This window comes from Chiloscyllium plagiosum, unplaced genomic scaffold, assembly GCF_037043375.1.
Source record: "Chiloscyllium plagiosum isolate Xiang-an unplaced genomic scaffold, Cpla_swu_hap1 HiC_scaffold_17, whole genome shotgun sequence".
In the NCBI taxonomy this organism is placed as follows: Eukaryota; Metazoa; Chordata; class Chondrichthyes; order Orectolobiformes; family Hemiscylliidae; genus Chiloscyllium; species Chiloscyllium plagiosum.
The window spans coordinates 28826606-28850869 of NW_028270155.1; the positions used below are offsets into that span (position 1 = coordinate 28826606).

The window sequence follows — 24264 nt, forward strand, 5'->3', positions numbered from 1 at the left end:
ACATGCAATTCTAACAGCAGGAAGAGAACCCCAACTCTTCACTGTGATAGAGAAAGGAATGAGAGCTTCCATATCCAGCATCAAGATCCCACCAACTCCCAAAAGCTGAATCTAAAAATCTTGGTTCTGTGGAGCTTGACTTCACCCAATCAGGTTGCTTTAATTGTTCCAACTTAAAAAAAATACCAAAGGCCTCACAAACTGCTTGCTTTATTGGCTTTGAGCAAAGTGCTTGCCACCTCTTTCTCAATCATTCTTCATAAAAAGAGGGACACGATGCATCTCTTAAAGCTGTAGTATTGTCACGATTGGAGCACGTGCTTAAATGGTAAAAGGCACAAAAGCAGATAGTGACCATTATAGTTGGAATTGGTGTTAAAATACAAAGGTGTAAAGATTCAAAATTACGAGAAAAAGGCACGGATCAATGAAATATGTGGATATGGCCCTAATTAACTGGAGAGATTAATTAGCATTAGAGATACATCAACATTGACAAAACCTTCAAATATCAGGTGTATTGAGTACCAAATTGCCTTTGAGGTAGACAGGGGCTTAGTGGTACGATTGCTGGATTATTAATGCAGAGACGTAGGTGAAAGAAACTGTATCCTTACCTGGTCTGGCCTACGTATGACTCCCTGCCCACAGCAAGTGATTGACTCTTAGCTTCCTTCTGAACAATTAGGGATGAGCAATAAATGCTGTCCTAGCCAATGATTTCATCATCCCATGAATGGAAAAAAAAACTTGATCCAATAAGGCAAAATGGAATGTGCCCAAAGAGTAGAATTCAGGAGATAATGGAGCAGATTAAAACTAAACTGAGATGTGAAATAAGTACATCAGGGGCTAATGATACTGAAGAAAATCACGAAAAGTGCATTAAGTACAGTGAGGCTATCAGAAGAGAATTTGGAAGATGTAAAAGGAAAGCCAAAACAGATTGATTTCAGCCACATTCCTTCTATCATATTGCACTTTCCCTTTCTTTCATACTTTAACTATTCCATGAGCTTGATTTTAGTCTTCGTGGAAAATGAACAATATGAGCGGTTTACTCCATTTACACTGCCTACAGAATTTCTACAGCATTTTGCATAGGAATGCACTATAAACAAGAGAGTCAATATGGTGCAGAGACCTCTAGAGGAGAGTTTAGTGACAGCTTTAATAAAAGCAAACACAAATCATTTCAGGGTCTCAGTGCAAAAGCAAAATACTACAGATTTTGGAAATCTGAAATAAAAGTAGAAAGTGCTGGAGAGGTCTAGCAGGTTTGACAACATTTGTGGAGGTGAAACAGGTAATGTTTCAAGACCAATGATGCTGTCCATCTCTATGACTGTTCTTTGGAACATTTCTTTACATAACAGATTTCAAGGCAACTGATTCAATTTGTCTTTTGTTAATGTTACAGGGTAGGATTGGGAGTGCTCTTTAACTGTTAAAACCAAGCCAACCATTACACGTAATATCCACCATAGTCCCCCTTGCACTAAATCACACTGTAATCCTGCCTCATGTTACTGATGACCATCTAATAAGTACACCAAGATCTCCACATTCCCGACCTATCCTTGGCTCAGTTTTTGCAGATTTAATTAGTTTGAAGAATTGATGATGAACATTGCAGAGTCCAGGAAGTGTTAATCTGAACAATTGGTACAGGCTAAATCTGAAACAAAGTAAAATAACGAAGCAGAAAGAAATATCAGATTAAATGGTTAAAAGTGACCAAAAATATGCAGTAAAAATAGACAAATCTCCTCAATAATTAAAATCACAAGAAATAAGAATCCACACTTATTCAAAGATAATTTTCACTGTCAGTGATGTTATTCACCTTTAATTAAGACTTACTATGAAAGGAGCTTGCTCATTCTCTGTAGATTGGTCAAGAACACTGCAGAGTTTAAGAAACTGTAGATCATGTATATCCATAGAGTTCCATTCAGTTGGGTTTTGCCACCAACCCAATTGAGGTTACTGAGTTTTCCATCTGGATAGATTTTAATACTGATAATATTAGTTGGATCAAGTTGGATCTTGATGTGGTGAACAGCCACTTTTAAGTAGATTGCAAATAATATGAGGTCCATCACACAGCCTTGCTTAAACTTAGTCTGTAATTTGAAGACAGTTGTTGCAGATCTCCCACTCAAGATAGTTGTACTTGTATCATGATGAAGTCATTTGGATTTCGATCAAGTTTCTTGGATGGCCAAATCTTTGAAGTAGGATACACAAAGCCCATGGATTACTGAGCCTCAAGTAATGATGGCTCCTGCTCTACCTGTGGGAGGACACCAACAATGAGCTGGCAGCTTCCATTACTTCAAGAATGGCTACTTCATTGGTAGGAAAGTACTGGTGACAGTGAAAAACTGCACCTATTTGGCTGCTGCCTCCATAAAGTGTACAGATGATCTTGCTCTCAGCCTGCCTGTGGTAAGATCCCCCCAGAAGCAGGAGTAAACGAGAGAACCATGCTGACATAATTTTGTCCATGCCATGATATCTGGTCTCTGACTCTGCCATCTTGAAGCTGGGAAAATCCAACCTTATGAAAATACATGTTTAATTTTTTCTCAAAAATCAGATTAGAGTGGCCAATGGAATCCCTCAAGATGAGATGAGAGGATAATAGGGTCATTCAATCAGACTGTCATTTGCAGTGAAACACCATAAGGTGGCTAGTGGAAGTGGAGGGGTTTCCCAGATTCACGTACCTGCTTCATAAATTATGGCTTTGAAAGTGGGTGAGGTGGTGGGTTCTGTTTAAAAGGCCCACCTTAATGTTGTAGGACTTTGCTCAGCTTTAAAAAAGAAGAGCTTGCAACCGTCACACATCCTCACCTTCCCAAGACACACCCTATGCCCCTAGCCTCCTAGCCCACAATGCCCCTCTTTGCACTCATAGCCTCTTGCAATCCAAGCTGCTTGTATTGCTTAAGTGACTCTGACAAAATGTGGAAAATCCAGGATGGAGCTCAGGAGTTCTGATTGTCATTTTTAAAGGGCTCTGAGTTGACCCAACTTGGCAGAAATCTGGCCTTTGAAATCCATATTTCAAAATCCACGAATTGGCTGTACCAAAAAGGTAGCTTTCTTGTAGAAAGTATGTTAAGCATGCAAAGAACAGATTTTTACCAGACCTCTGTTGACCCAGTGGTCCTGGGAACATGGGTGAATGTTGTGGCTATGTGATCAATGTAAATATATGGGTAAATAAGGGAATCACAATAGTATTGCCAAATACCCCTACCCATTATTAATAAGGTTTCTCAGAAAATGGACATAAATATTATGGACAACATGCTTTCAAAAGTGAGATGCACGACATCGAAATAAAAACCATAAGTACTGCAAATGCTGAAAATCAGAAACAAAAACAGAAATTGCTGGAAAACTTCAGCAGGTCAGGCACCATCTGTGGAGAGAAATCAGAGTATATGTTCTGAGGAAGGGCCATTCGACCCGCAACGTTAACTCTGATTTCTGTCCGCAGATGCTGCCAGACCTACTGAGCTTTTCCTGAAATTTCTGGATTTCTTGCACCAAATCAATCTTTAACATCTGGATATTCAATACTAATGTTTTGTTAAATGTAGATATCATGGGAGAAATGTTAGGAATGTTTATTCAAATCAAATTCAGAAGTGTTTTATGTTCAGCAATGGAATAAATTCTACGTTGAAGCTAGTAAGTCACATGATAATATTACCAGATAAAAGCAGTCAATCCGTTTCATCTCATCGTTTGGTTAATGAGCTGATAGGTGTAGTGGCCCATATACTGCATATATTCTGGGATCTCCACAAGAATTGAAAACAAAACGCTATTTATTGTTTGCTCACATGGTGGTACTAATGGAAGCGTAATAGGATTTTCACTGTCAGAATGTCATGCTGCTGCAAAGGATATGATTCCCAGGACAACAATCAAAACATCAATTAAGCCCTGTAGGTGTGATGGTAAAAGGAAAATATCTCAGGTGTGAGTACTGTAAAGGAGAGCTTTTGGCATTAATGGCATTGTATTTTACAGTGCTTTTGTAATCTTTAAACTTATTTGTAAATAATTTCCAACGTAATTTTGTGATATCTACAAATTTTGCAGCGTACATTTGATAAAAATAAAGTTAATCATATCAAAGTAGAGCTCTCCACAGACTGGAGTCTTCACAAAGGAAGGTGGTTGTGGTTGTTGAGACCAGCCATCTCAGCTCCAAGATATTTCTCTAAGAGTTCCACAAGGCAGTGTTCTAAAAAGACTAGCTTTCAAAACTTTAACAATTAGCTTCCTCATAACACTAAACACATGCAAGAGGCCTGACAGGGAAGGCAGGTAAACTCAGGGCATGGTTAGGAACATGTGACTGGGAATTCATAGCAATTACAGAAACATGGCTCAGGGATGGATGGGACTGGCAGCTTAATGTTCCAGGATACAAATGCTACAGGAAGGATAGAAAGGGAAGCAAGAGAGGAGGGGGAGTGGCATTTTTGATAAGGAATAGCATTACTGCTGTACTTAGAGAGGATATTCCTGGGAATACACCCAGGGATGTTATTTGGGTGGAACTGAGAAATTCGAAAGGGATGATCACCTTATTGGGATTGTATTCTAGACCCCCTAACAGTCAGTGGGAAATTGAGAAACAAATTTGTAAGGAGATCTCAGTTATCTGTAAGAATAATAGGGTGGTTATGGTAGAGGATTTTAACTTCACAGACATAAACTGGAACTGCCATAGTGTTAAGGTTTTAGATGGAGAGAAATTTGTTAAGTGTGTACAAGGAAGAGAAGGTGCAAAACTTGACCTACTCTTGGGACATAAGGCAGGGCAGGTGACTCAGGTGTCAGTGGGAGAGTACTTTGGGGCAGCAACCATAATTCTATTAATTTTAAAATAATGATGGAAAAGGATAGACCTGATCTAAAAGTTGAAGTTCTAAACTGGAGAAAGGCCAATTTTGACGGTATTAAGCAAGAACTTTCAAAAACTGATTGGTAGCAGCTGTTCACAGGTAAAGGGATGGCTGGAAAATGGGAAGCCTTCAGAAATGAGATAACAAGAGTTCAGAGATAGTACATTACTGTTAGGATGAAAGGAAAGGCTGGTAGTGAATGCTGGATGACTGGAGAAATTGAGATTTTGGTTAAGAAAAGGAAGGAAGCATATATAGACAGCAGTATAGACAGCAGAGCCCACGTGAATCCTTCAAAGTATAATGGCAGTAGGAGTGTACTTAAGAGGGAAATCAGGAGGGTAAAAAGGGGACATGAGATAGCCTTAGTAGATAGGGTTAAGGAGAATCTAAAGGAATTTTATAAATGCATTAAGAACAAAAGGATAACTAGGGATAGAATTGGGCCCCTCAAAGATCACACAAGGTAGCTATGTGTGGAGGTGGGGGAGATATTAAATGAGTATTTTGCATCAGTGCTTACTGTGGAAAAAGGCATGGAAGATGGAGAATGTGGGGAAATAGATGGTGACATCTTGAAAATGTCCATGTTACAGAGTTATGATTTGGAGGTGCCGGTGTTGGACTGGGGTGGACAAAATTTAATATCACACAACACCAGGTTATAGTCCAACAGGTTTAGTTGGAAGCAGTAGCTTTTGAGGCGCTGGCTGTTCATCAGGCGGTTGTGGAACATGACCATACGACACAGAATTTATAGCAAAAGAGTTACAGTGTTATGGAGTTGTAATGATATATTAAACAACTTTAGTTAAAAATCACACAACACCAGGTTATAGTTCTTCAATAAATTTAGATTAAATCTTTCATCTTTTAGAATGGTGGTTTAGGTTCTTTAATATGTTATTTCCAGCATTACATTCTCAAGGCGGTGTCAGCTTATCTAATAATAGGTGTCATCTCAACTCAGACAATGCATTAAATGTGTGAAGTAAAGTCTGTATCAATGTTGAGTCAATTCTTTTTTCTAAAGTGGGGCTTACAGAACCTTTCAAGCTTTATGTAGTTTTTGAGCAAAATAAAATACAATTCTGCAAATACAAATATGACGGAGGAGAAGGTGCTGGATGTTTTGAAAAGCATAAAAGTGGATAAATTCCCAGGACCTGACCAGGTGTACCCTAGACCTTTGTGGGAAGCTAGGGAAGTGATTGCTGGGTGCCTTACTGAGATATTTGCATGATCAATAGTCAAAGGTGAGGTGCTGGAAAACTGGAGATTGGCTAATGTGATGCCACTATTTAAGAAAGATGGTAAGGAAAGGCCATGGAACTATAGACCACTGAGCCTGATATCGGTGGTGGGCAAATTGTTGGAGGGAATCCTGATGGACAGGATTTACATGTATTTGGAAAGGCAAGGACTGATTAGGGATAGTCAGCATGGCTTTGTGCATGGAAAATTATGTCTCACAAACTTAATTGAGTTTTTTGAAAAAGTAACGAAGAGGATTGATTGGAGCATGTGATCTATATGGACTTCAGTAAGGTGTTTGACAAGGTTCCTCATGGGATACTGGTAAGCAAGGTTAGATCTCATGAAATACAGGGAGAACTAGTCATATGATACAGAAGGTAAAAGGCAGAGGATGGTGGTGAGGGTTGCTTTTCAGACTGAAGGCCTGTCACCAGTGGAGTTCCACAAGGATTGGTGCTGGGTCCACTGCTTTTTGTCATTTATATAAATGATTTGGATGTGAACATAGGAGGTATGGTTAGTAAGTTTGTAGATGATACCAAAATTGGAGGTGTAGTAGACAGTGAAGAAGGTTACCTCAGAGTACAAGGGATCTTGATCAGATGGGTAATGGGCTGAGGAGTGGCAGATAGAGTTTAATTTATATAAATGTGAGGTGCTACATTTTGGACAATTGGATCAGAGCAGGACTTACACACTTAATGATAAGGTCCTAGGGAGTGTTGCTGAACAAAGACACCTTGGTTCATAGTTCCTTGAAAGTGGAGTCACAGGTAGATAGGATAAACATTTGGTATATTTTCCTTTATTGGTCAGAGTATTGAGTACAGGAGTTGGGAGGTCGTGTTGCTGCTGTACAGGACATTGATTAGGCCACTTTTGGAATATTCCGTGCAATTCTGGTCTCCCTCCTATCGGAGGAATATCACAAAACTTGAAAGTGTTCAGAAGAGATTGACAAGGATGTTGCCAGGATTGGAGGATTTGAGCTATAGCTGTATAGGCTGGGGCTGTTTTCTCTGAAATGTCGGAGGCTGAGGGGTGACCTTATAGAGGTTTTTAAAATCATGAGGGGCATGGATAGACATGGCTTTTTCCCTGAGGATGTGGAGTCCAGAACTAGAGGGCATAGATTTAGGGTGAGAGGGAAAAAGTTTAAAAGGGACCTAAGGGGCAACTTTTTCATGCAGACAGTGGTGCGTGTATGGAATGAGCTGCCAGAGGAAGTGGTGGAGCCTGGTACAATTACAACATTTAAAATGCATCTGTAAATGAATAGGAAGGGTTTGGAGGGATATGGCTGGGTGCTGGCAGGTGGGACTAGATTGGGTTAGGATATCTGGTCAACATGGACAAGTTGGACCAATGGGTCTCTTTCCGTGTTGTACATCTCTATGACTCTATGACTCTAAATTGTAGATGTTTGCTGATGAGTGCCCAGTATTAATTTCCAATCACTACTCCTCAAATAATGAAGTTATCTATGTCCGTATGTACCAACACCTATTATCGTTTCCAATAAGGAAGAAGCTAACCACCTCCCTTTGATATTGAGTGAGGCTGACATCATTGAACTTCCCCAGCAGCAACATTCTAGATGTCATCACTGAGAACCTTGAATAAAATCCTTGGCTTCAGAAGTAACTTAAAGGTTGTGACTCACCTCTCTGTTTAGAAAAATCAGCAAACGTGTTTTGGTTTAACAACCTTAAAATAGAATTTATGATAAATTAATTGGTAAATAGTGTTTTGATTACATAGTTACAATAAATTCTTTCATGATCTTTCAAGCATCAGTCAGGATTGTGATGTGATGATCTCCCTTGGGTGGATGAGTGCAGCTCCAAAATATTTTAGAAGCTTTAGTGTATCCAGGGCAAAGCAGCCTACTCAACTGGAACCACAGACACCAACTTAAAAATTCACTATTTCCTTCACCAGCTCCCAGTGGCTGCAATCTGTATCATACAAGATTTACTACAACAACTTGCCAAAGTTCTTTCAGAAGTATCTTCTAAACCTGCGACTCCACTGCCCAGAAGGACAGGAGCAATAAGGAACCCTGACAAGATCCCTTCCAAGTCTCACACCACCCTGATGTGCAAATCTATTGCTTTTCGTTTATTGTCTCTGGTTGAAAGTCTTAGAACTCCCGAGTTAACAGTACTGTGAGTGTACTCACACTACGTGGATTGTAATGTTTCAGGAAAAAATACATTGTCAACACTTTCTCAAGGGCAGTTAGAAATGAGCAGTAAGTGGTTGTCTTGCCAGCCACACTCATACTCTGTAATGAAAAAATATGATTGACAACAGCCAAGGAGCAATAGCTGGTCAAAAGCAAGGTGTTATTTTTGTTGGATGTCAGAGCTGAAGTAGAAAAGTAGTAAATAGATTAAATTATTTAAAATCTTATACTTTAATTGTGAAAATATAAGATATATTAGCTACTGTCAAGAAATGAAAGGAAAAAATTAAAAGAGTTTTCTTTAGTTGCATCCTCTTTACAACTACATACAATTGCTAATGTTTGGTGGATGAGTTGTTGTAGGGACTTTATTTTATCTAAAGTAAGTTTTGCTTCCAGTCACTTGTTTCTGATTATTGTAGGTCATTGAAAAGGAACAAAAAATTCAAGATTTACAGGACACCATAACTGAACTGCATAATGAAATGGCTGTAAAAGATTCAGAAAATCTAAATCAGCTTCAGGATATACACCACCTGGAGAGCAAGGTCATAGCCTTGAAACAAGAGGTATGATTCTTGTTCAGGAAAGTTAGAAAATGTCTTTTCATCTTATAAAATTAAAATAGGATTTATGATTTTTAAATTATTAAATAAGGCCTTCATTTCAAAATTACTTTGAAAATATTGTTTCATTAGGATTTGTTAAATCTTTCTCCCAGAGTTTTGAAAAATCCTTCAGTTTGCTCATTTATGGTTTTTGTTTTATGGTTATAAGCTCTTCCTCTCCTGAAATTGTTTATCCAATGGATCACATGATACTTATCTTTAAAAGCAGTTTGTCATTGTTCATGTGTTTGTTTCTTTATGAGATCATAAAAATGTTTTTATTTTTTCAAATATTTTATTCCCATCACAGCAAAGCAAAACAAATATTTGACATGGTAAAATATATAGAGATGCACATTAGAGTTTTCATTTTAAAAGCATAACTGATATTAAAACTGCTGATTTTTCTATATGCTGTCTATTAATCACTTCAGATTTTGTAGCTACAAACAAGGGTTTGGGAATCAGACTGTATGATCCCACTGGTGCCGGCACTGTGTAAGCCCTTAAAATTAAATAATGAACTCTTCCAGTCAGCTCTGGCACAGGTTGTGCAGTTTATGCTGACTGGCTCCTGCCATGTGTGCACCAGACTAATGCAGAGTGAGTAGGTTGTGCATCAGTTGGGCAAATTGGTACAACATTCTGCCACATTAAACCACGCAAGCCTACTTAACCTTCTTTCCTAGTCACACTCAATTCTAGATTCAGCACTTCACCAACTAGCATGATTGAAATGATCATCCATCCATTTACCGGTTGAAATCCAATTAGAACCCTAGAAACAAAGAAAACAGGAGTAGACTATTTGGCCCTTTGAGCCTGCTCTGCCATTCAATGTGATGGCTGATCATCCAATTCAGTACCTTCTTTCAGATTTCTCCCCATTTCCTTTGGTCCCTTTAGCCCTAAGAACTATATGTAACTCCTTTTTGGAAACATTCAATGTTTTGGTATCAACTGTTTTCTGTGGCAGAGAATTCAACAGACTCACCACTCTTTAGGTGAAAACATTTCTCCTGATTGTTCATCTCTCCTCATTGACAGTTGACTTACTGTTACTGACACAATCGTTTATGGAAGTACAGTATTTCATAATGTTCTTGAAGCAGCTTTGCTAATGTGTAAGATTTTAAAAGGAATGGTGTGGCATTGTTATGTTAAGAGAAAACCTGCTTTAATTATGAGGGATTTGTGCTTTAGTATGAAAATAGTGCTCAGGCAGCAGAAAAGGCAAGTGGTTTTCAAATGGAGGAGGTGAAGGCGGATAGTCAATGGAACACCCTACCCACCATAAGTCTTGAGAGAGCACTCCACCCCTATCTCAACTAGGAGCAGTTCGTGAGGCACTTGTGTTTTAACAAGCAGTAGGTGACCGATTGAACCACCTCCTGCAAATCAGATGCAACCTCACATCAGAGCGAAAATGGCACTTCAGTAGCTGTCAAGTTTACTGTTCCCCTCAATTTCTATGCCAGTAGATCCAGATTAATAGTGCTTGACTGTGTCGGCAGCGGTGCAAAGGATTCTGATTAATTCTGAGCTATATGCTGAGTGGCAGGTTGTTCTGGGAATGGCACATAGTAAGATGGGGCTAAGTGACCTTTGTTAAGTATGGTGAGAAAACCTGCATCATTGTGGGAATCCCTCCAAAAAGCTCAACAAACTCAGAGTTGGTCAAAAATAACATAAGGTATAGTCCTAAGGCTGTAGTTCCCATAAAACATCATGTCATCATCAAGGTCACTCTGTTGTTCCCCACTTTTCACTTGACCTGTTACAGATCAATATTTTTTTTTAGCTAAATTTCTGAAATAAAAGCCCTCCAACAAATAAATGTTTCTAACAAAATTCCAGAAACTGTTACAAAACAGAATTAACGACCTTTCTATATACCTCACCAATTTATGTTGTTCCCTGTTCTAATATTCCTAAGCTCGTGCTTCCCATTGTTGCTGCACTATGATGCTTGAAAATTGCTGTGATTCGTGTGAGAATGGGATGAGACTATAGTGAGGTGAAACAGTAGGAGACTTGTGAGAGTTGGGGGGGAATGGAATGGGAGAGGGCAAGCTACTAAGTCCATAGAATTTTCGAGTGAAAAACACATACTTTTCCATGGAATTTTGTGAGACAGTAACGTAACCTCAAGGACAAGGCCATAGTTTTAAAAAAAATGAAATGACTTAAATGGGACATTCATAAGAACATAAGAACTAGGAGCAGGAGGAGATAGTTCAGCCCTTTGAACCTACTCCTCCATATAATGCAATTACAATGGAGCTTATCTCATCCTCAACTCCACTATTCTACCTGTTCCCTAGAACTTTTCAATCTATTACTAATTAAAAATCTGCCTATCTCATCCTTAAATTTACTAATGTCTCAACATCCACCACATTCTGGGGTAGTGAATTTCACAGATTCATGACCATTTAAGAGAAATAAGCCCTCCTCATCTCTGTCATAAATCTGCTATCCCTTGTCCTAACAGCCTCTCATTCAGATTGCCCCACATGAGGAAATATCCGCTCTAAGTTCACTGTGTCAATTCTCTTTGCATTTTATGTATCTAAACTAGATCTTCTCTCATTTTTGTAAACTCTAAAAAGTATAAGTCTAAGCTACTCAATCTCTCTTCATAAGACATACCCTCATCTCTGAAATCAATCCAGTTAACTTCCTCTGAACTGTTTCCAATGCAAATACAGCCTTCCTCAAATCAGAGGACCAAAGTTTTATGCAGTATTCCAGGTGTAGTCTCACTAATGCCTTGTACCGTTGCAGCAACACTTTCCTACCTTTATACTCTATTCCTTTAGCAATAAATGCTAAAAATCCATTTGCTTTCCTTGAGAAAGTATATTCCTGTCAGGGTGAAAGGGAAGGCTGGTAGGTATAGGGAATGCTGGATGACGAAAGAAATTGAGGTTTGGTTAAGAAAAAGAAGGAAGCATATGTCAGGTATAGACAGGATAGATCAAGTGAATCCTTAGAAGAGTATAAAGAAAGTAGGAGTATACTTAAGAGGGAAATCAGGAGGGCAAAACGGGGACATGAGATAGCTTTGGCAAATAAAATTAAGGAGAATACAAAGGGTTTTTACAAATATATTAAGGACTAAAGGGTAACTAGGGAGACAATTGGGCCCCTCAAAGATCAGCAAGGCAGCCTTTGTGTGGAGCCATAGAAAATGGGGGAGATACTAAATTAATATTTTGCATCAGTATTTACTGTGCAAAAGGATATGGAAGATATAGACTGTAGGGAAATAGATGGTGACATCTTGAAAAATGACCAGATTACAGAGGAGGAAGTGCTGGATGTCTTGAAACGGTTAAAAGTGGATAAATCCCCAGGACCTGATCAGGTGTACCCGAGAACTCTGTGGGAAGCTAGAGAAGTGATTGCTGGGCCTCTTGCTGAGATATTTGTATCATCGATAGTCACGATAGTCACAGGTGAGGTGCCGGAAGACTGGAGGTTGGCAAACGTGGTGCCACTGTTTAAGAAGAGCGGTAAAGACAAGCCAGGGAACTATAGACCAGTGAGCCTGACCTCGGTGGTGGGCAAGTTGTTGGAGGGAATCCTGAGGGATAGGATGTACATGTATTTGGAAAGGCAAGGACCGATTCGGGATAGTCAACATGGCTTTGTGCATGGGAAACCATATCTCACAAACTTGATTGAGTTTTTTGAAGAAGTAACAAAGAAGATTGATGAGGGCAGAGCAGTAGATGTGATCTATATGGACTTCAGTAAGGCGTTCGACAAGGTTCCCCATGGGAGACTGATTAGCAAGGTTAGATCTCCTGGAATAAAGGGAGAACTAGCCATTTGGATACAGAACTGGCTCAAAGGTAGAAGACAGAGGATGGTGGTGTAGGGTTGTTTTTCAGACTGGAGGCCTGTGACCAGTGGAGTGCCACAAGGATCAGTGCTGGGTCCTCTACTTTTTGTCATTTAAATAAATGATTTGGATGTGAGCATAAGAGGTACCGTTAGTAAGTTTGCAGAGGACACCAAAATTGGAGGTGTAGTGGGCAGCAAAGAGGGTTACCTCAGATTACAACAGGATCTGAACCAGATGGGCCAATGGGCTGAGAAGTGGCAGATGGAGTTTAATTCAGATAAATGCGAGGTGCTGCATTTTGGGAAAGCAAATCTTAGCAGGACTTATACACTTAATGGTAAGATCCTAGGGAGTGTTGCTGAACAAAGAGATCTTGGAGTGCAGGTTCATAACTCTTTGAAAGTAGAGTCACAGGTGGATAGGATAGTGAAGAAGGCGTTTGTTATGCTTTCCTTTATTGGTCAGAGTATTGAGTACAGGAGTTGGGAGGTCATGTTGCAGCTGTACAGGACATTGGTTAGGCCACTGTTGGAATATTGCGTGCAATTCTGGTCTCCTTCCTATCAGAAAGATGTTGTGAAACTTGAAAGGGTTCAGAAAAGATTTCCAAGGTTGTTGCCAGGGTTGGAGGATTTGAGCTACAGGGAGAGGCTTAACAGGCTGGGGCTGTTTTCCCTGGAACGTCGGAGGCTGAGGGGTGACCTTATAGAGGTTTACAAAATTATGAGGGGCATGAATAGGATAAATAGACAAAGTCTTTTCCCTGGGATCGGGGAGTCCAGATCTAGAGGGCATAGGTTTAGGGTGAGAGGGGAAAGATATAAAAGAGACCTAAGGGGCAACTTTTTCACGCAGAGGGTGGTACATGTATGGAATGAACTGCCAGAGGATGTGGTGGAGGCTCGTACAATTGCAATATTTAAGAGGCATTTGGATGGGTATATGAATAGGAAGGGTTTGGAGGGATATGGACCGGGTGCTGGCAGGTGGGAGTAAATTGGATTGGGATATCTGGTCGGCATGGACGGGTTGGGCTGAAGGGTCTGTTTCCATGCTGTACATCTCTATGACTCTGTGACTCTAATATCTGCTGTACATGCATACTAGATTTCTGTAATCCATAACAATGATATCCAGACCCTTTTGTACCAACGCACTATGAAATTACTCTCCACTTAGACAATAAGGTTAGCTATTAGCATTCAGTGGGGTTTACATGCTAGCCATTACTGCCTTGGAGCTTGCAACCTCAAAACTTTGGCTGGCAACCCCAATGGGGGTTGCAAGCAACAGTTTATGAAGCCCTGTCCTAAGCAGGCTATTCTTGTAATTCAAGAACCATAAAGTGATTACAGCACAGATGGATGCAGCTTGACCCTTCATTTCCATAATAAAATAAAGATCTGTGTGGGTTGGAGGTCTGACACAAAAGCAGACATTGCTGGAGAAACTCAGCAGGTCTGGGAGCATCTGAGGGGAGAAAACAAAGTTGATGTTTCGTGTCCATGACTCTTCACCAGAACAGTTCCAATGAAGAGTTATGGACTCAAAACATTAACTCTGATTTCTCCCCACAGGCGCTGCCAGACCTGCTGAGTTTCTCCCGCAATTTCTGTTTATCCTCCCTTTATTTCCATGTTAACTCTCAGCCAAGGTACGCAGTTAATTCCAGGCTCTGCAAATATTTTCTCTTCAGGTGTTTATATCCAACTTCTTTTTAAAAACGATGATTGAATTTGCTTCCACTACACTGTCAGACAGTACATTCTATATCCGAACCTCCCACTGTCTAAAGTATTCCTCATGTTCCCATGGATCTTTTGCTAATCACCTTAATTCACTTTTCCTCTGCTGATTTTCACTGGTAAAGACTGAAGGTGGCTTAATTAATGACCTCAAGCAACTGTGAGCCTTGATGCCCAAGTTTTAGACTGGACAGGAATGTTACATTTGTACCCTCACAAAGGGATTCCATGCCTGGCAGACTTGATGGAAACATAAATGATTGGGACACAGTAGTCTGGAACCAAAGCTCTGCTCTGCCTTGAGAAGGTTACCATGACCACAGGATTGAACAGTTTTAGGCCATAGTCACCTTTAAAAGTGAGCAACAGCAATCTTCAGCCACTCCTGCTAAAGACGGTAGGAAAACAGATCATAGAGTAACAGAATGAGCAAGCCTTTTGATAAGGAAAACACAATGAGTTAAGCAATAGGGTACCAAAGATTTTGTTTCCTGTGTTTGTAAATGAATGCATTATGTTTTTACATTTGGGAGACCTCTTTACATTGTAGGTAATTTCTCTTTATTTGCAAAAGATCACTGATATGAAAGTTGGCTGCTTAGGGTTTGACTGTTCTAAATGCAATAATCAGTAAAATATCATAATCATACTTGTCTACAAATGCAGGTTTTCTGTCACTTTGAACTAATCCTACAAGGTTATTCAGATTGGCCACTAGGTGAAACCTTTAAGGAGGTTCCAAAAATGAGGCTGCTGTTTTTAGAGGAATCAGTGACCTCATTCTTAATTAAAAATCAAGTGAGCAGTCATGTTGGTGATCAAATCCAAATACAATAATAAATCTGATTTTGTGAATGCATGTTTTCTAATATAGTATTGATTCCTAAATCGGAATAATTTCAATTAAACACCAATGAGAATGTTTTTTCTCTTTATTTAAGATAGTACTTCATATATCTTTTAAATCTTTAAAACTTATAATCAGTTCTGTTGATTTCCTCTCTAGCTATGGCGATCAGAGGAGGCTTTTACCCAACTGAAGAAAGACTTGGAAGAAGTTCGACTTGGTCCCAACAGCGGTTTAAAAGATACATATGTAAGTGTTTGGTTACAGCTCCTTTCTATAGTTGAGCAGTTCCGTATTTAAATCCAGCATGTCTGTTAACCTTTCTAGTATATAAAATAATCAAATTTATTTGAATCAAGGCATTTTCAGGCATTTAGAAGTTTCTCTTCAAGATGGAATCTGAATAATTTCAAAAGAACCAAAAAGAATATGTTGTAAATCTCAAAGCAACTATACTCAAAGGATTAGATATAACTTTTCTCCAGTAATAATATCAAAGTCAAAAATCACACGACACAAGGTTATATTCTAACAGATTTATTTGAAAACACAAGCTTTCAGAGCCTCACTCCTTCTTCAGGTTCTAATGAGAGAGGGAGACCTTAGACACAGAATTTATAAATAAAAGATTAAAGGGTCATATAACTGATGCAAATTAATTGAACACACCTAAGATGGCTGTTAAATCTTGAATCAGTTAGAATGGAGGTGCAGGTTTCGATTAACTAACATGCAAATCCCAAAGTTTCTTCCAAGTCACTACCCTGAGATACTTAAGGTTTTATCAGTATAAAAGAGGTGACGTCACAGGTCAGACAATGCATTTTAGTGAGTTTTGAGAAGATTTTTAGCTCAGGTTGAGGTTTTGAATGTAGGTTTGCTCACTGAGCTGAAAGGTTCATTTCCAGACGTTTCATTACCTTACTAGTAACATCTTCAGTGGGCCTCAGGCGAAGCAATGCTGAAAATTCCTGCTTTCTATTTATATGTTTGGGTTTATTTGGGTTGGTGATGTCATTTCCTGTGGTGATGTCATTTCCTGTGGTGAAGTCACATCCTGTTCTTTTTCTCAGGGGATTGTAGATGGCGTCTAACTCGATGTGTTTGTTGATAGAGTTCTGGTTGGAATGCCATGCTTCTAGGAATTCTCGTGCGTGTCTTTGTTTGGCTTGTCCTGGGATGGATATGTTGTCCCATTCGAATTGGTGTTCTTCCTCATCTATACGTGAGGATACCAGTGAGAGAGGGTCATGTCTTTTTGTAGCTAGTTGGTGTTCATGTATCCTGGTGGCTAGTTTTCTGCCTATTTGTCCAATGTAGTGTTTGTTACAGTCCTTGCTGATGTCATTTACAAAATACCGTGCAAGGACTGTAACAAACACTTACAACAACCACTGAAGATGTTACCAAGTAGGGTAACAAAATGTCTGGAAATGAACTTTTCAGCTCAGCAAGCAAACCTATGTCCAAAATGCATTTTAGGTTTGAGATCTTGTTTAGAGTTTGTCTGTGTCTTAACCTGGAGTTAGATTGGTTTTATTTCCAAAGTAGGAATTTATAAAATGTCACATTGACTGACTGCCTACATATTGGGGGCTTTTTGAACAAAATAGAATGTATCTGCAAATGATTGCTATAGTTTAAGCATGTGATTGCTATAATTAAGGTAGTTGGTTCTATAGAAGTTAATTAATTTTCTTTCGAGTTCTCAGTAGTTTCTGCTAACAGCTGACAAGAGTTCTGCTGAAACCTTTTATGGTCAGAATTCAATTTGCCAACCTCTAATTCCAGTCAACCTGCCGAGTTCCAATCTTATCCCATTGAAGTCAGCCAATTTAATTTTCTCACGTGTCATTCTCCACTATCATCCTGAACCTTATGATACAATATCACTGTCTCCTAAATGTTTCCCAACTGTCACTTGGTCCATCTCATTTCCAAGAACCTGTGTATCTTTTCATGCTGGACTAGAAAAATTGATTGTGTGTCATTGCCACAACATTAAAATTCCAGAGGGCAATCTGTGCCTGTAACTCCCCAATCTTATTTATTATACTCCTTGTATATACGGCACGTTGGCACAGCGGTTAGCACTGCTGCCTCACAGCGCCAGAGACCCAGGTTCAATTCCAGCCTCAGGCTGTCTGTGTGGAGTTTGCACATTCTCCCCGTGTCTGTGTGGGTTTCCTCCGGGTGCTCCAGTTTCCTCACACAGTCCAAAAATGTGCAGGTTAGGTGAATTGGCTATGCTAAATTGCCTGTAGTGTTAGGTGTAGGGGAATGGGCCTGGGTGGGTTGTTCTTCGGAGGGTCGGTGTGGACTTGTTGGTCCGACGGACCTGTTTCCCCACTGTAAGTAATCTAATCTACTTCTACTATACTATACATGCACAATAATCCTGATTTCGACTTAATTTTTTTCTTCCTTACTCTGACCACCTACTAAGGAGGTAATTGCATTGGAGGCAGTTCAGCTAAGGTTTGTAAGATTAATTCCAGAAATGAAAGGCTTGTCTTTCGAGGGTAGATTGAGAAGTTTAGGCTTATACTCTCTACAGTTTAGAAGAATGAGAGGAGATCTAATTTGAGGTATATAATTTGGGATTTGGGCAGCATGGTGGCTCAGTGGTTAGCATGGGTGGCACGGTGGCTCAGTGGATAGCACTGCTGCCTCACAGCGCCAGGGACCCGGGTTCGATTCCTGCCTTGGGTGACTGTGTGGAGTTTACACATTCTCCCCGTGTCTGCGTGGGTGCTCCGGTTTCCTCCCACAATCCAAAAATATGCAGGTCAGGTGAATTGGTAATGCTAAATTGCCCATTGTGTTAGATGCTTTGGCAGGGGTAAATATAGGATAGGGGAATGGGTTACACTTCGGAGGGTCAGTGTGGACTTGTTGGGCTGAAGGGTCTGTTTCCATACTGTAGGGAATCTAATCAGGTGATAAAGTGGATGGACAAAGTAAAGATAGAACAGGTGGAATGAGAGGTCATAGCTTTAGGTGAAGTGGTGAACAATTTAAAACACAGATGAAGAGGAATTACTCCTCTAAAAGCATCATCAATGTGTGGAACTCCACTCCAGATTCAGATGGATGCCAGACATTGAATAACCGTAAGGGGGAGATAGACTGATTTTTAATCAGTGAAGGGTTAAAGGATTATAGGGAACCAGCAGAAAAATAATGAGACCAAGATGAGATCAACCTTGATCATATTAAATGGTGGAGAAGGCATCAGACACAGAGTTCCCTATTGCTACTCCTAGTTCTGAAGTTCTTATATAACAACATAAATTGCTGGAGAAACTCAGCAGGTCTGACAATATCTGTGGGGAGAAAGCAGAGTTAATGTTTCAAGTCCAGTGACCTTTCTCCAAAATTGTTCTGAAGGAGGGTCACTGGACCCCTCGCTCCCTCCATCGATACCAGGCCTCAATATATAGATCATAGAATCCCTAGTGTGGAAACAGGCCTTCTGCCCAACAAGTCCATACCAACCCTCTGAAGAGTATCCTACCCAAACCCATTCCCCAATACTGTCCATTTATCCTAAATAACACATCTCTGAACACTGTGGGCAATTTAGCATGGCCAATTCACCTAACCTGCACATCTTTGGATTGTGGGAGGAAACTGAAGCACCCAGAAGAAACCCACGCAGACATGAGGAGAACGTGCCCACTCCACATAGACAGTCAGACAAGGCTGGAATCAAACCCATGTCCCTGGCGCTGTGAGGCAGCAGTGCTAACCACTGAGCCACCATGCCACCCTAGTAACATATTGCACAGCATTTTAATATATCACTGCTAAGATGTGGCCTGCCCACCTGCTCTAGAACCTCTCCCAATGCCTCAGAAATTTGATGCCCTCCCTCCTATAGCCATATAATACCTTGTACATAATATCACTCAACTTTGCCCTTTTCCTCGTACTTTTATTGTTGAAAGGCTCATTTATTCTTTTGTTTTCTCCAGGATTGAATATTCAAATGCACTCTTTAGTGATCTCCCACAGTTCATTAACTTGACGCCTCCAAAGCTCAGTTGTTTGTGTCTTACCCTTTGTTTACTGACTTACATTCACACTTGGCATTGATTTTTAAAATTTAATTCGTGTTGTCAACTCTTCACCATTCTCCATCTCTAAAATCTCTTTCAACCTTGCAACCCTACGAGAACTCTTGTGCATTCCTGATGTTAATCACTTGCACATTTGTGCTGTGCCTTCAGTTGCCTAGAACATCAAGATCTGGAATACCCTTCCTCCACCTATGCTTCTATACCTCCCTTTTCTTCAATATCCATAAAACATATCTCTTTGACCAAGCTTTTGGTCATATGAACAAATATCTCCTTCCATGGCTTGATGTCACACTTTGTTTGACAATACTATTTTGAAGGATTGTAGTATGTTTCATTATTTCAAAGACACTGTATAAATATAGTTTTTCTAGTTCACTTAAACTAATGTAAAATGAAATTATGTTAATTTGATATGCTCCGTCATCCTCAGAATCTATTTAGTCACTTTTTGCACAGAGCTTAGTGACATTTTATTTACCATAATGTTTGAGTTTTGGATATATCTATCAATTTAAGTTGGATAATATTTGTTGACATTTTTCCTACTGCTTAAAGCATTGTTAGAACAAAAATACAGGTAACAGATCTTATTAGCACATTGATTCAGGTTTGTGTTGCCTGTGATATGAAGAAAATCTACACCAGATTGTATTTGTGCTATTTCATTACTTGTACCACCTGCATATTCAAGCCATGATATGGTCACTACTCTGAGTTATTTGTATAATTGTTCTTAATTTTTACTTACTCCCGCTGAAGTTGGAATCAGTAATTCAATATAATCCTTTTCAAAGAAATTATCTATCTGACTAAATTTTGTGAACCTTAGAATTCTTTTAACCCTTTTGTGCCTATTACAGACAGCTGCATACAGTACATGGTAATATTTATGAAGCCCTAACAGATTTAAGTAAAAACAGTTGCAGAAAGGATCCTTTATTGTCAGGCAGCACAACAATATCTCTTTTTTTCTAGATTTTTACATTTTGTAGGTTTTGATGGAGTCAAGGACATAAGTTTACATTTTCCATTTTGAAATGTGCCTTTAAAAGCTGTTTGCAGCAGGATATATGAAATTGCATGATATTTATATATAAATTGGAAGCAGTGGTGAGTAAATCCCATTTGTGATTTATTTGAGTTTGGGTTTGGGGAATTCAGTAGAAAACTGAGGATTGGATGCAAGTTTTATGCATTTTTAAATTTCAATCAGACATTGCTAATTTTCTTCTATTTCTATGCTGTTTTTGATATTCTGCATTGAATTTACTTTACTTCTCAGCACAATAAACATGACTGCAGTTTATGAAAATTAATTTAATGAAATAAATTTAACTTATAGTTGACAATCAACACATACATGGGAGTTGAATTGGAATTAAATACCCTTAACCAGAAACCAAGGTGAGGATTTGAATAGTCATGAGAATTTGGGTAAACTTGTTTTGCAGTCAGACTATATACACCATTGATTCTAAATACCCAAAGATGTTCAAGAAGGTATGTTTAAAACTTTAAGATTTTTCCTATAATGCTCCAATACATCCCCATTACACAAATTAATAAATCACTACTTATTTCAAGAGCTTATCATGAAATGCCATAATATTCCTTAACACATAAACATTGGAGCAGGAGTTTGCCATTCATCTGAAACCTGCATTCCATTCTTGATCATGGCTGACCATCCACTCAATGCCGTTTTCCCATATTATCCTCATATTTTTTGGTGTCATTGCTATCTATTTATAAGCACTAACTTTTGATTAGTGATCTCTATCATGGGAGATAAAAATGATAAAAATGCATAATATCAGTACTTTGGTTTTGTTTTACAAGAAATTTCATGTTTCTATTTAGGTACAAATGTAGTACATAAGATTAGTATGACTACAGTTCAATTTGGCACAATTCCTAGCACGAGGATTATGATGCACAATTTCCCTGCACCACGTCTCGATGAGACAAGTAAATTTCACATTGCTTGCTCATTAAGTATGATACTGGTGTACAGAACAACACAATACGCATCACTGACTAGCTGCATGCTCAGAATGAGCCCAGTGGCTTGCAGTACAGGTATGATATGAAGCTAGTCTGCATTTCTTCAAGCTTGCCTGCCCCTCTTAAAAGGAACTGTACTCAGGTTACTGCAACCGCTGAAACAACTTTGGGAATATTTTACTTGTTGGAAGATGAGTGGCATTAGGGCAACAGAGTTTTGGACTTCAAAATCCATATGATTGAGGTTGAAAGGAGCACAAATGCTACGTTCTACATGGGCCCATCAGACTCTCAAGGCACACACTGTGAAGGAAGATCATTGGAAACATTTAGACAGAAGTAGGCCATTTAGCTCCTTGAGCCTATTTCATCGTTCACTGAAATCCTGAGACTTCTAATGACATGTACCTGCCTTTGCTCCAAATCCCTTAATACCTTTGAACAGCTAAAGGCTATCAGTCTTAGATTTAAAATTAACAATTTATCAAGTATCAATTGCACTTTGCAAAAGAGAGTTTCAAATGTTTACCACCCTTTGCAGGTACAAGCACTTCTAAATTTCTCCTCTGACTTTTCATTTTAAGACAATGCTGCTGAGTCCTAGACTCCTGAACCAAGAGAAATAGTTTACCTTTATCTACACAATTTGTTCCACTTGGTATTTCAAAAACATTAATCAAATTACCCTTAACCCCATGAATTCCAGAGAATACAACCCTAAATTCATACAATCTCTCCTTTGTAATGTACCATGGTGAGACTGTGCATCATTCTGGTAAACTTTCAGCACTCTCTCTAAGACCACTATATTTTTCAGAAGATGTGATACCCAGAACATGGCAGTCCAGATGTGGTCTAACTATGGCTTTGTAGGACAGGCTTCGACCTGTTCATGTGCTAGCCTGTTAGATATCAAGACCAGATTTCTGTTCTCTTTTCTCATACCTGTTCATAACTGTCTAATGATCTATGTATATGGACTCACCAGTCCCTTTGAATTTCCACTGAGTGTGTAGGCTCAAAGTCTATGGTTTCACATTTTCTTAAATTGAAATCCATTGCCACAATTTGCTCAGTAATTTAACCTAGAAAAGAGAAAGGGAAAAATTGGCTGCAAAGATCATTTCTCAGAGCCTGACTACAAGAATTTGGTTATAGAGCTGGAAAAAATTAAACCATCTGTCATGATGGTCAAGATCAGTTAATACATCTTCAAATAACTTCTCCTTATCACCAGACAAGTAGCCTCTCATGGTACTTGTGCACCAGATCATTCACTCATCATCAAACAAGATTCATACCTAACATTCAAACAGCCTCATCGACACACTCGTCAGTGCTACCAGCCTCACAGACACTTCACTTAGCTCTCCCACATCTCCAGCCAGTCAGCGATGGCAGGCACATCAGCCAAATGTATTGGCTGGGATTTTACATTCAAATGGGGCTGCCAGACCCCTTGGTGTCAATGTCGGGGTTGAGTCTGCCCCACTCTGGCAACTTGCCCTGCAGTTACTTAATGGATGGTGGAGAAGGTCCTGCCTATGTGAACTGCCAGCCAACTGCTGTCTTGTACTAGAAACGTCATCGGGATTGGTGGTCAGAGGTATAACTGCAACCAATCCCAAACAATGATTGTCACAGACACTAGACACCAGGGTAAATGGGGACGGTCAGAATCTCAAGTGCCAACATAGTAGGTTAGGATAAGGTAGGTGGGGAGGATACAGGGTGCACAGATCAGGAAAGGAAGTAAATGCGGAGGATAGTTATCAGGAGGCCTTTGATGGGCCATAATGGATTCTCGCCCCCTGACACTTTTGTCACTGCCTGTCCAAGCAATAAAAGCTGCACTGCTTTGCAGTTGGTTTTAACCTCTAGCTATCACAAGCAAAATTGCAGTGACGGCAGGAAGATTAATTAGTTTCTTAAAGACATCAGTTGAACAGCAGGCATCTCCCCCACTGCAGGTAAAATTACAGCAGGGTGCAAATGTGTAAGTGTTAGGAATGGCATTCATTAGCATTGTACCCAGCCTGCCAACCTGCCTCCAGGGGAGTGTAAAATGCAGTCTCTTGTGACATATTGATTAACATTCTTCACTCTCTGTTGCATGGCAAGGTCACATATAATCACAGAGAACCGCTGGGGACAATGAGCCTGTACTTCTTGAACTCTTTGGTGGACAGAATGTTCAGCATCACCAGTCCCTGCTATGACTGAGGTTGTTGCATCTGATATTGCTGAGGACATTCAATATAATTATATGTCTACAATATCCATTTACTCGAAATCTATTCACCTTCATCCTGCTATCTGTCATGACGTGTAAGCTAAAAATGGTTTGATCATGGACATTAGACAAGCAGCCTTTCATGGCTCTTGTGCACTAGATCATTCACTCATCATCTACTGAGTTTCATACCTAACATTCAAATAGCCTCATCAGCACACACTCGTCAGTGCTACCAGCCTCACAGATACCTCTCTCAGCTCTCCTGCATCTCTAGCCAGTCAGCTATGGCAGCATATCAGCCAAACATATTGGCCTGGATTTTACATTCAAATGGGCTGTCAGACCCCTTGTTGTAAATGTTGGTTATAGTGCTGCACAGCATGGAAACAGACCCTTTGGTTCAACTCATCCATGCTGATCAGGTATCCTAAATTAATCTAGGGTTGGCCCATATCCCTCAAAGCCCTCCTTCCTATTCATCCATCCAGACGTCTTTTAAATGTTGTA

General features: G+C 39.6%; 1 protein-coding gene across 2 annotated transcripts in view; it reads left to right on the forward strand.

The window, feature by feature from the left end:
* pmfbp1 (polyamine modulated factor 1 binding protein 1) overlaps positions 1–24264 on the forward strand; it is a 791959-nt gene that overhangs the window by 277906 nt on the left and 489789 nt on the right. For both annotated transcript variants that reach the window (XM_087995767.1, XM_087995768.1), the window contains exons 8-9: positions 8802–8948; positions 15592–15681. In XM_087995767.1, the coding sequence (XP_087851893.1) occupies positions 8802–8948; positions 15592–15681 (237 nt within the window). The remainder of the gene's footprint in view (positions 1–8801; positions 8949–15591; positions 15682–24264) is intronic.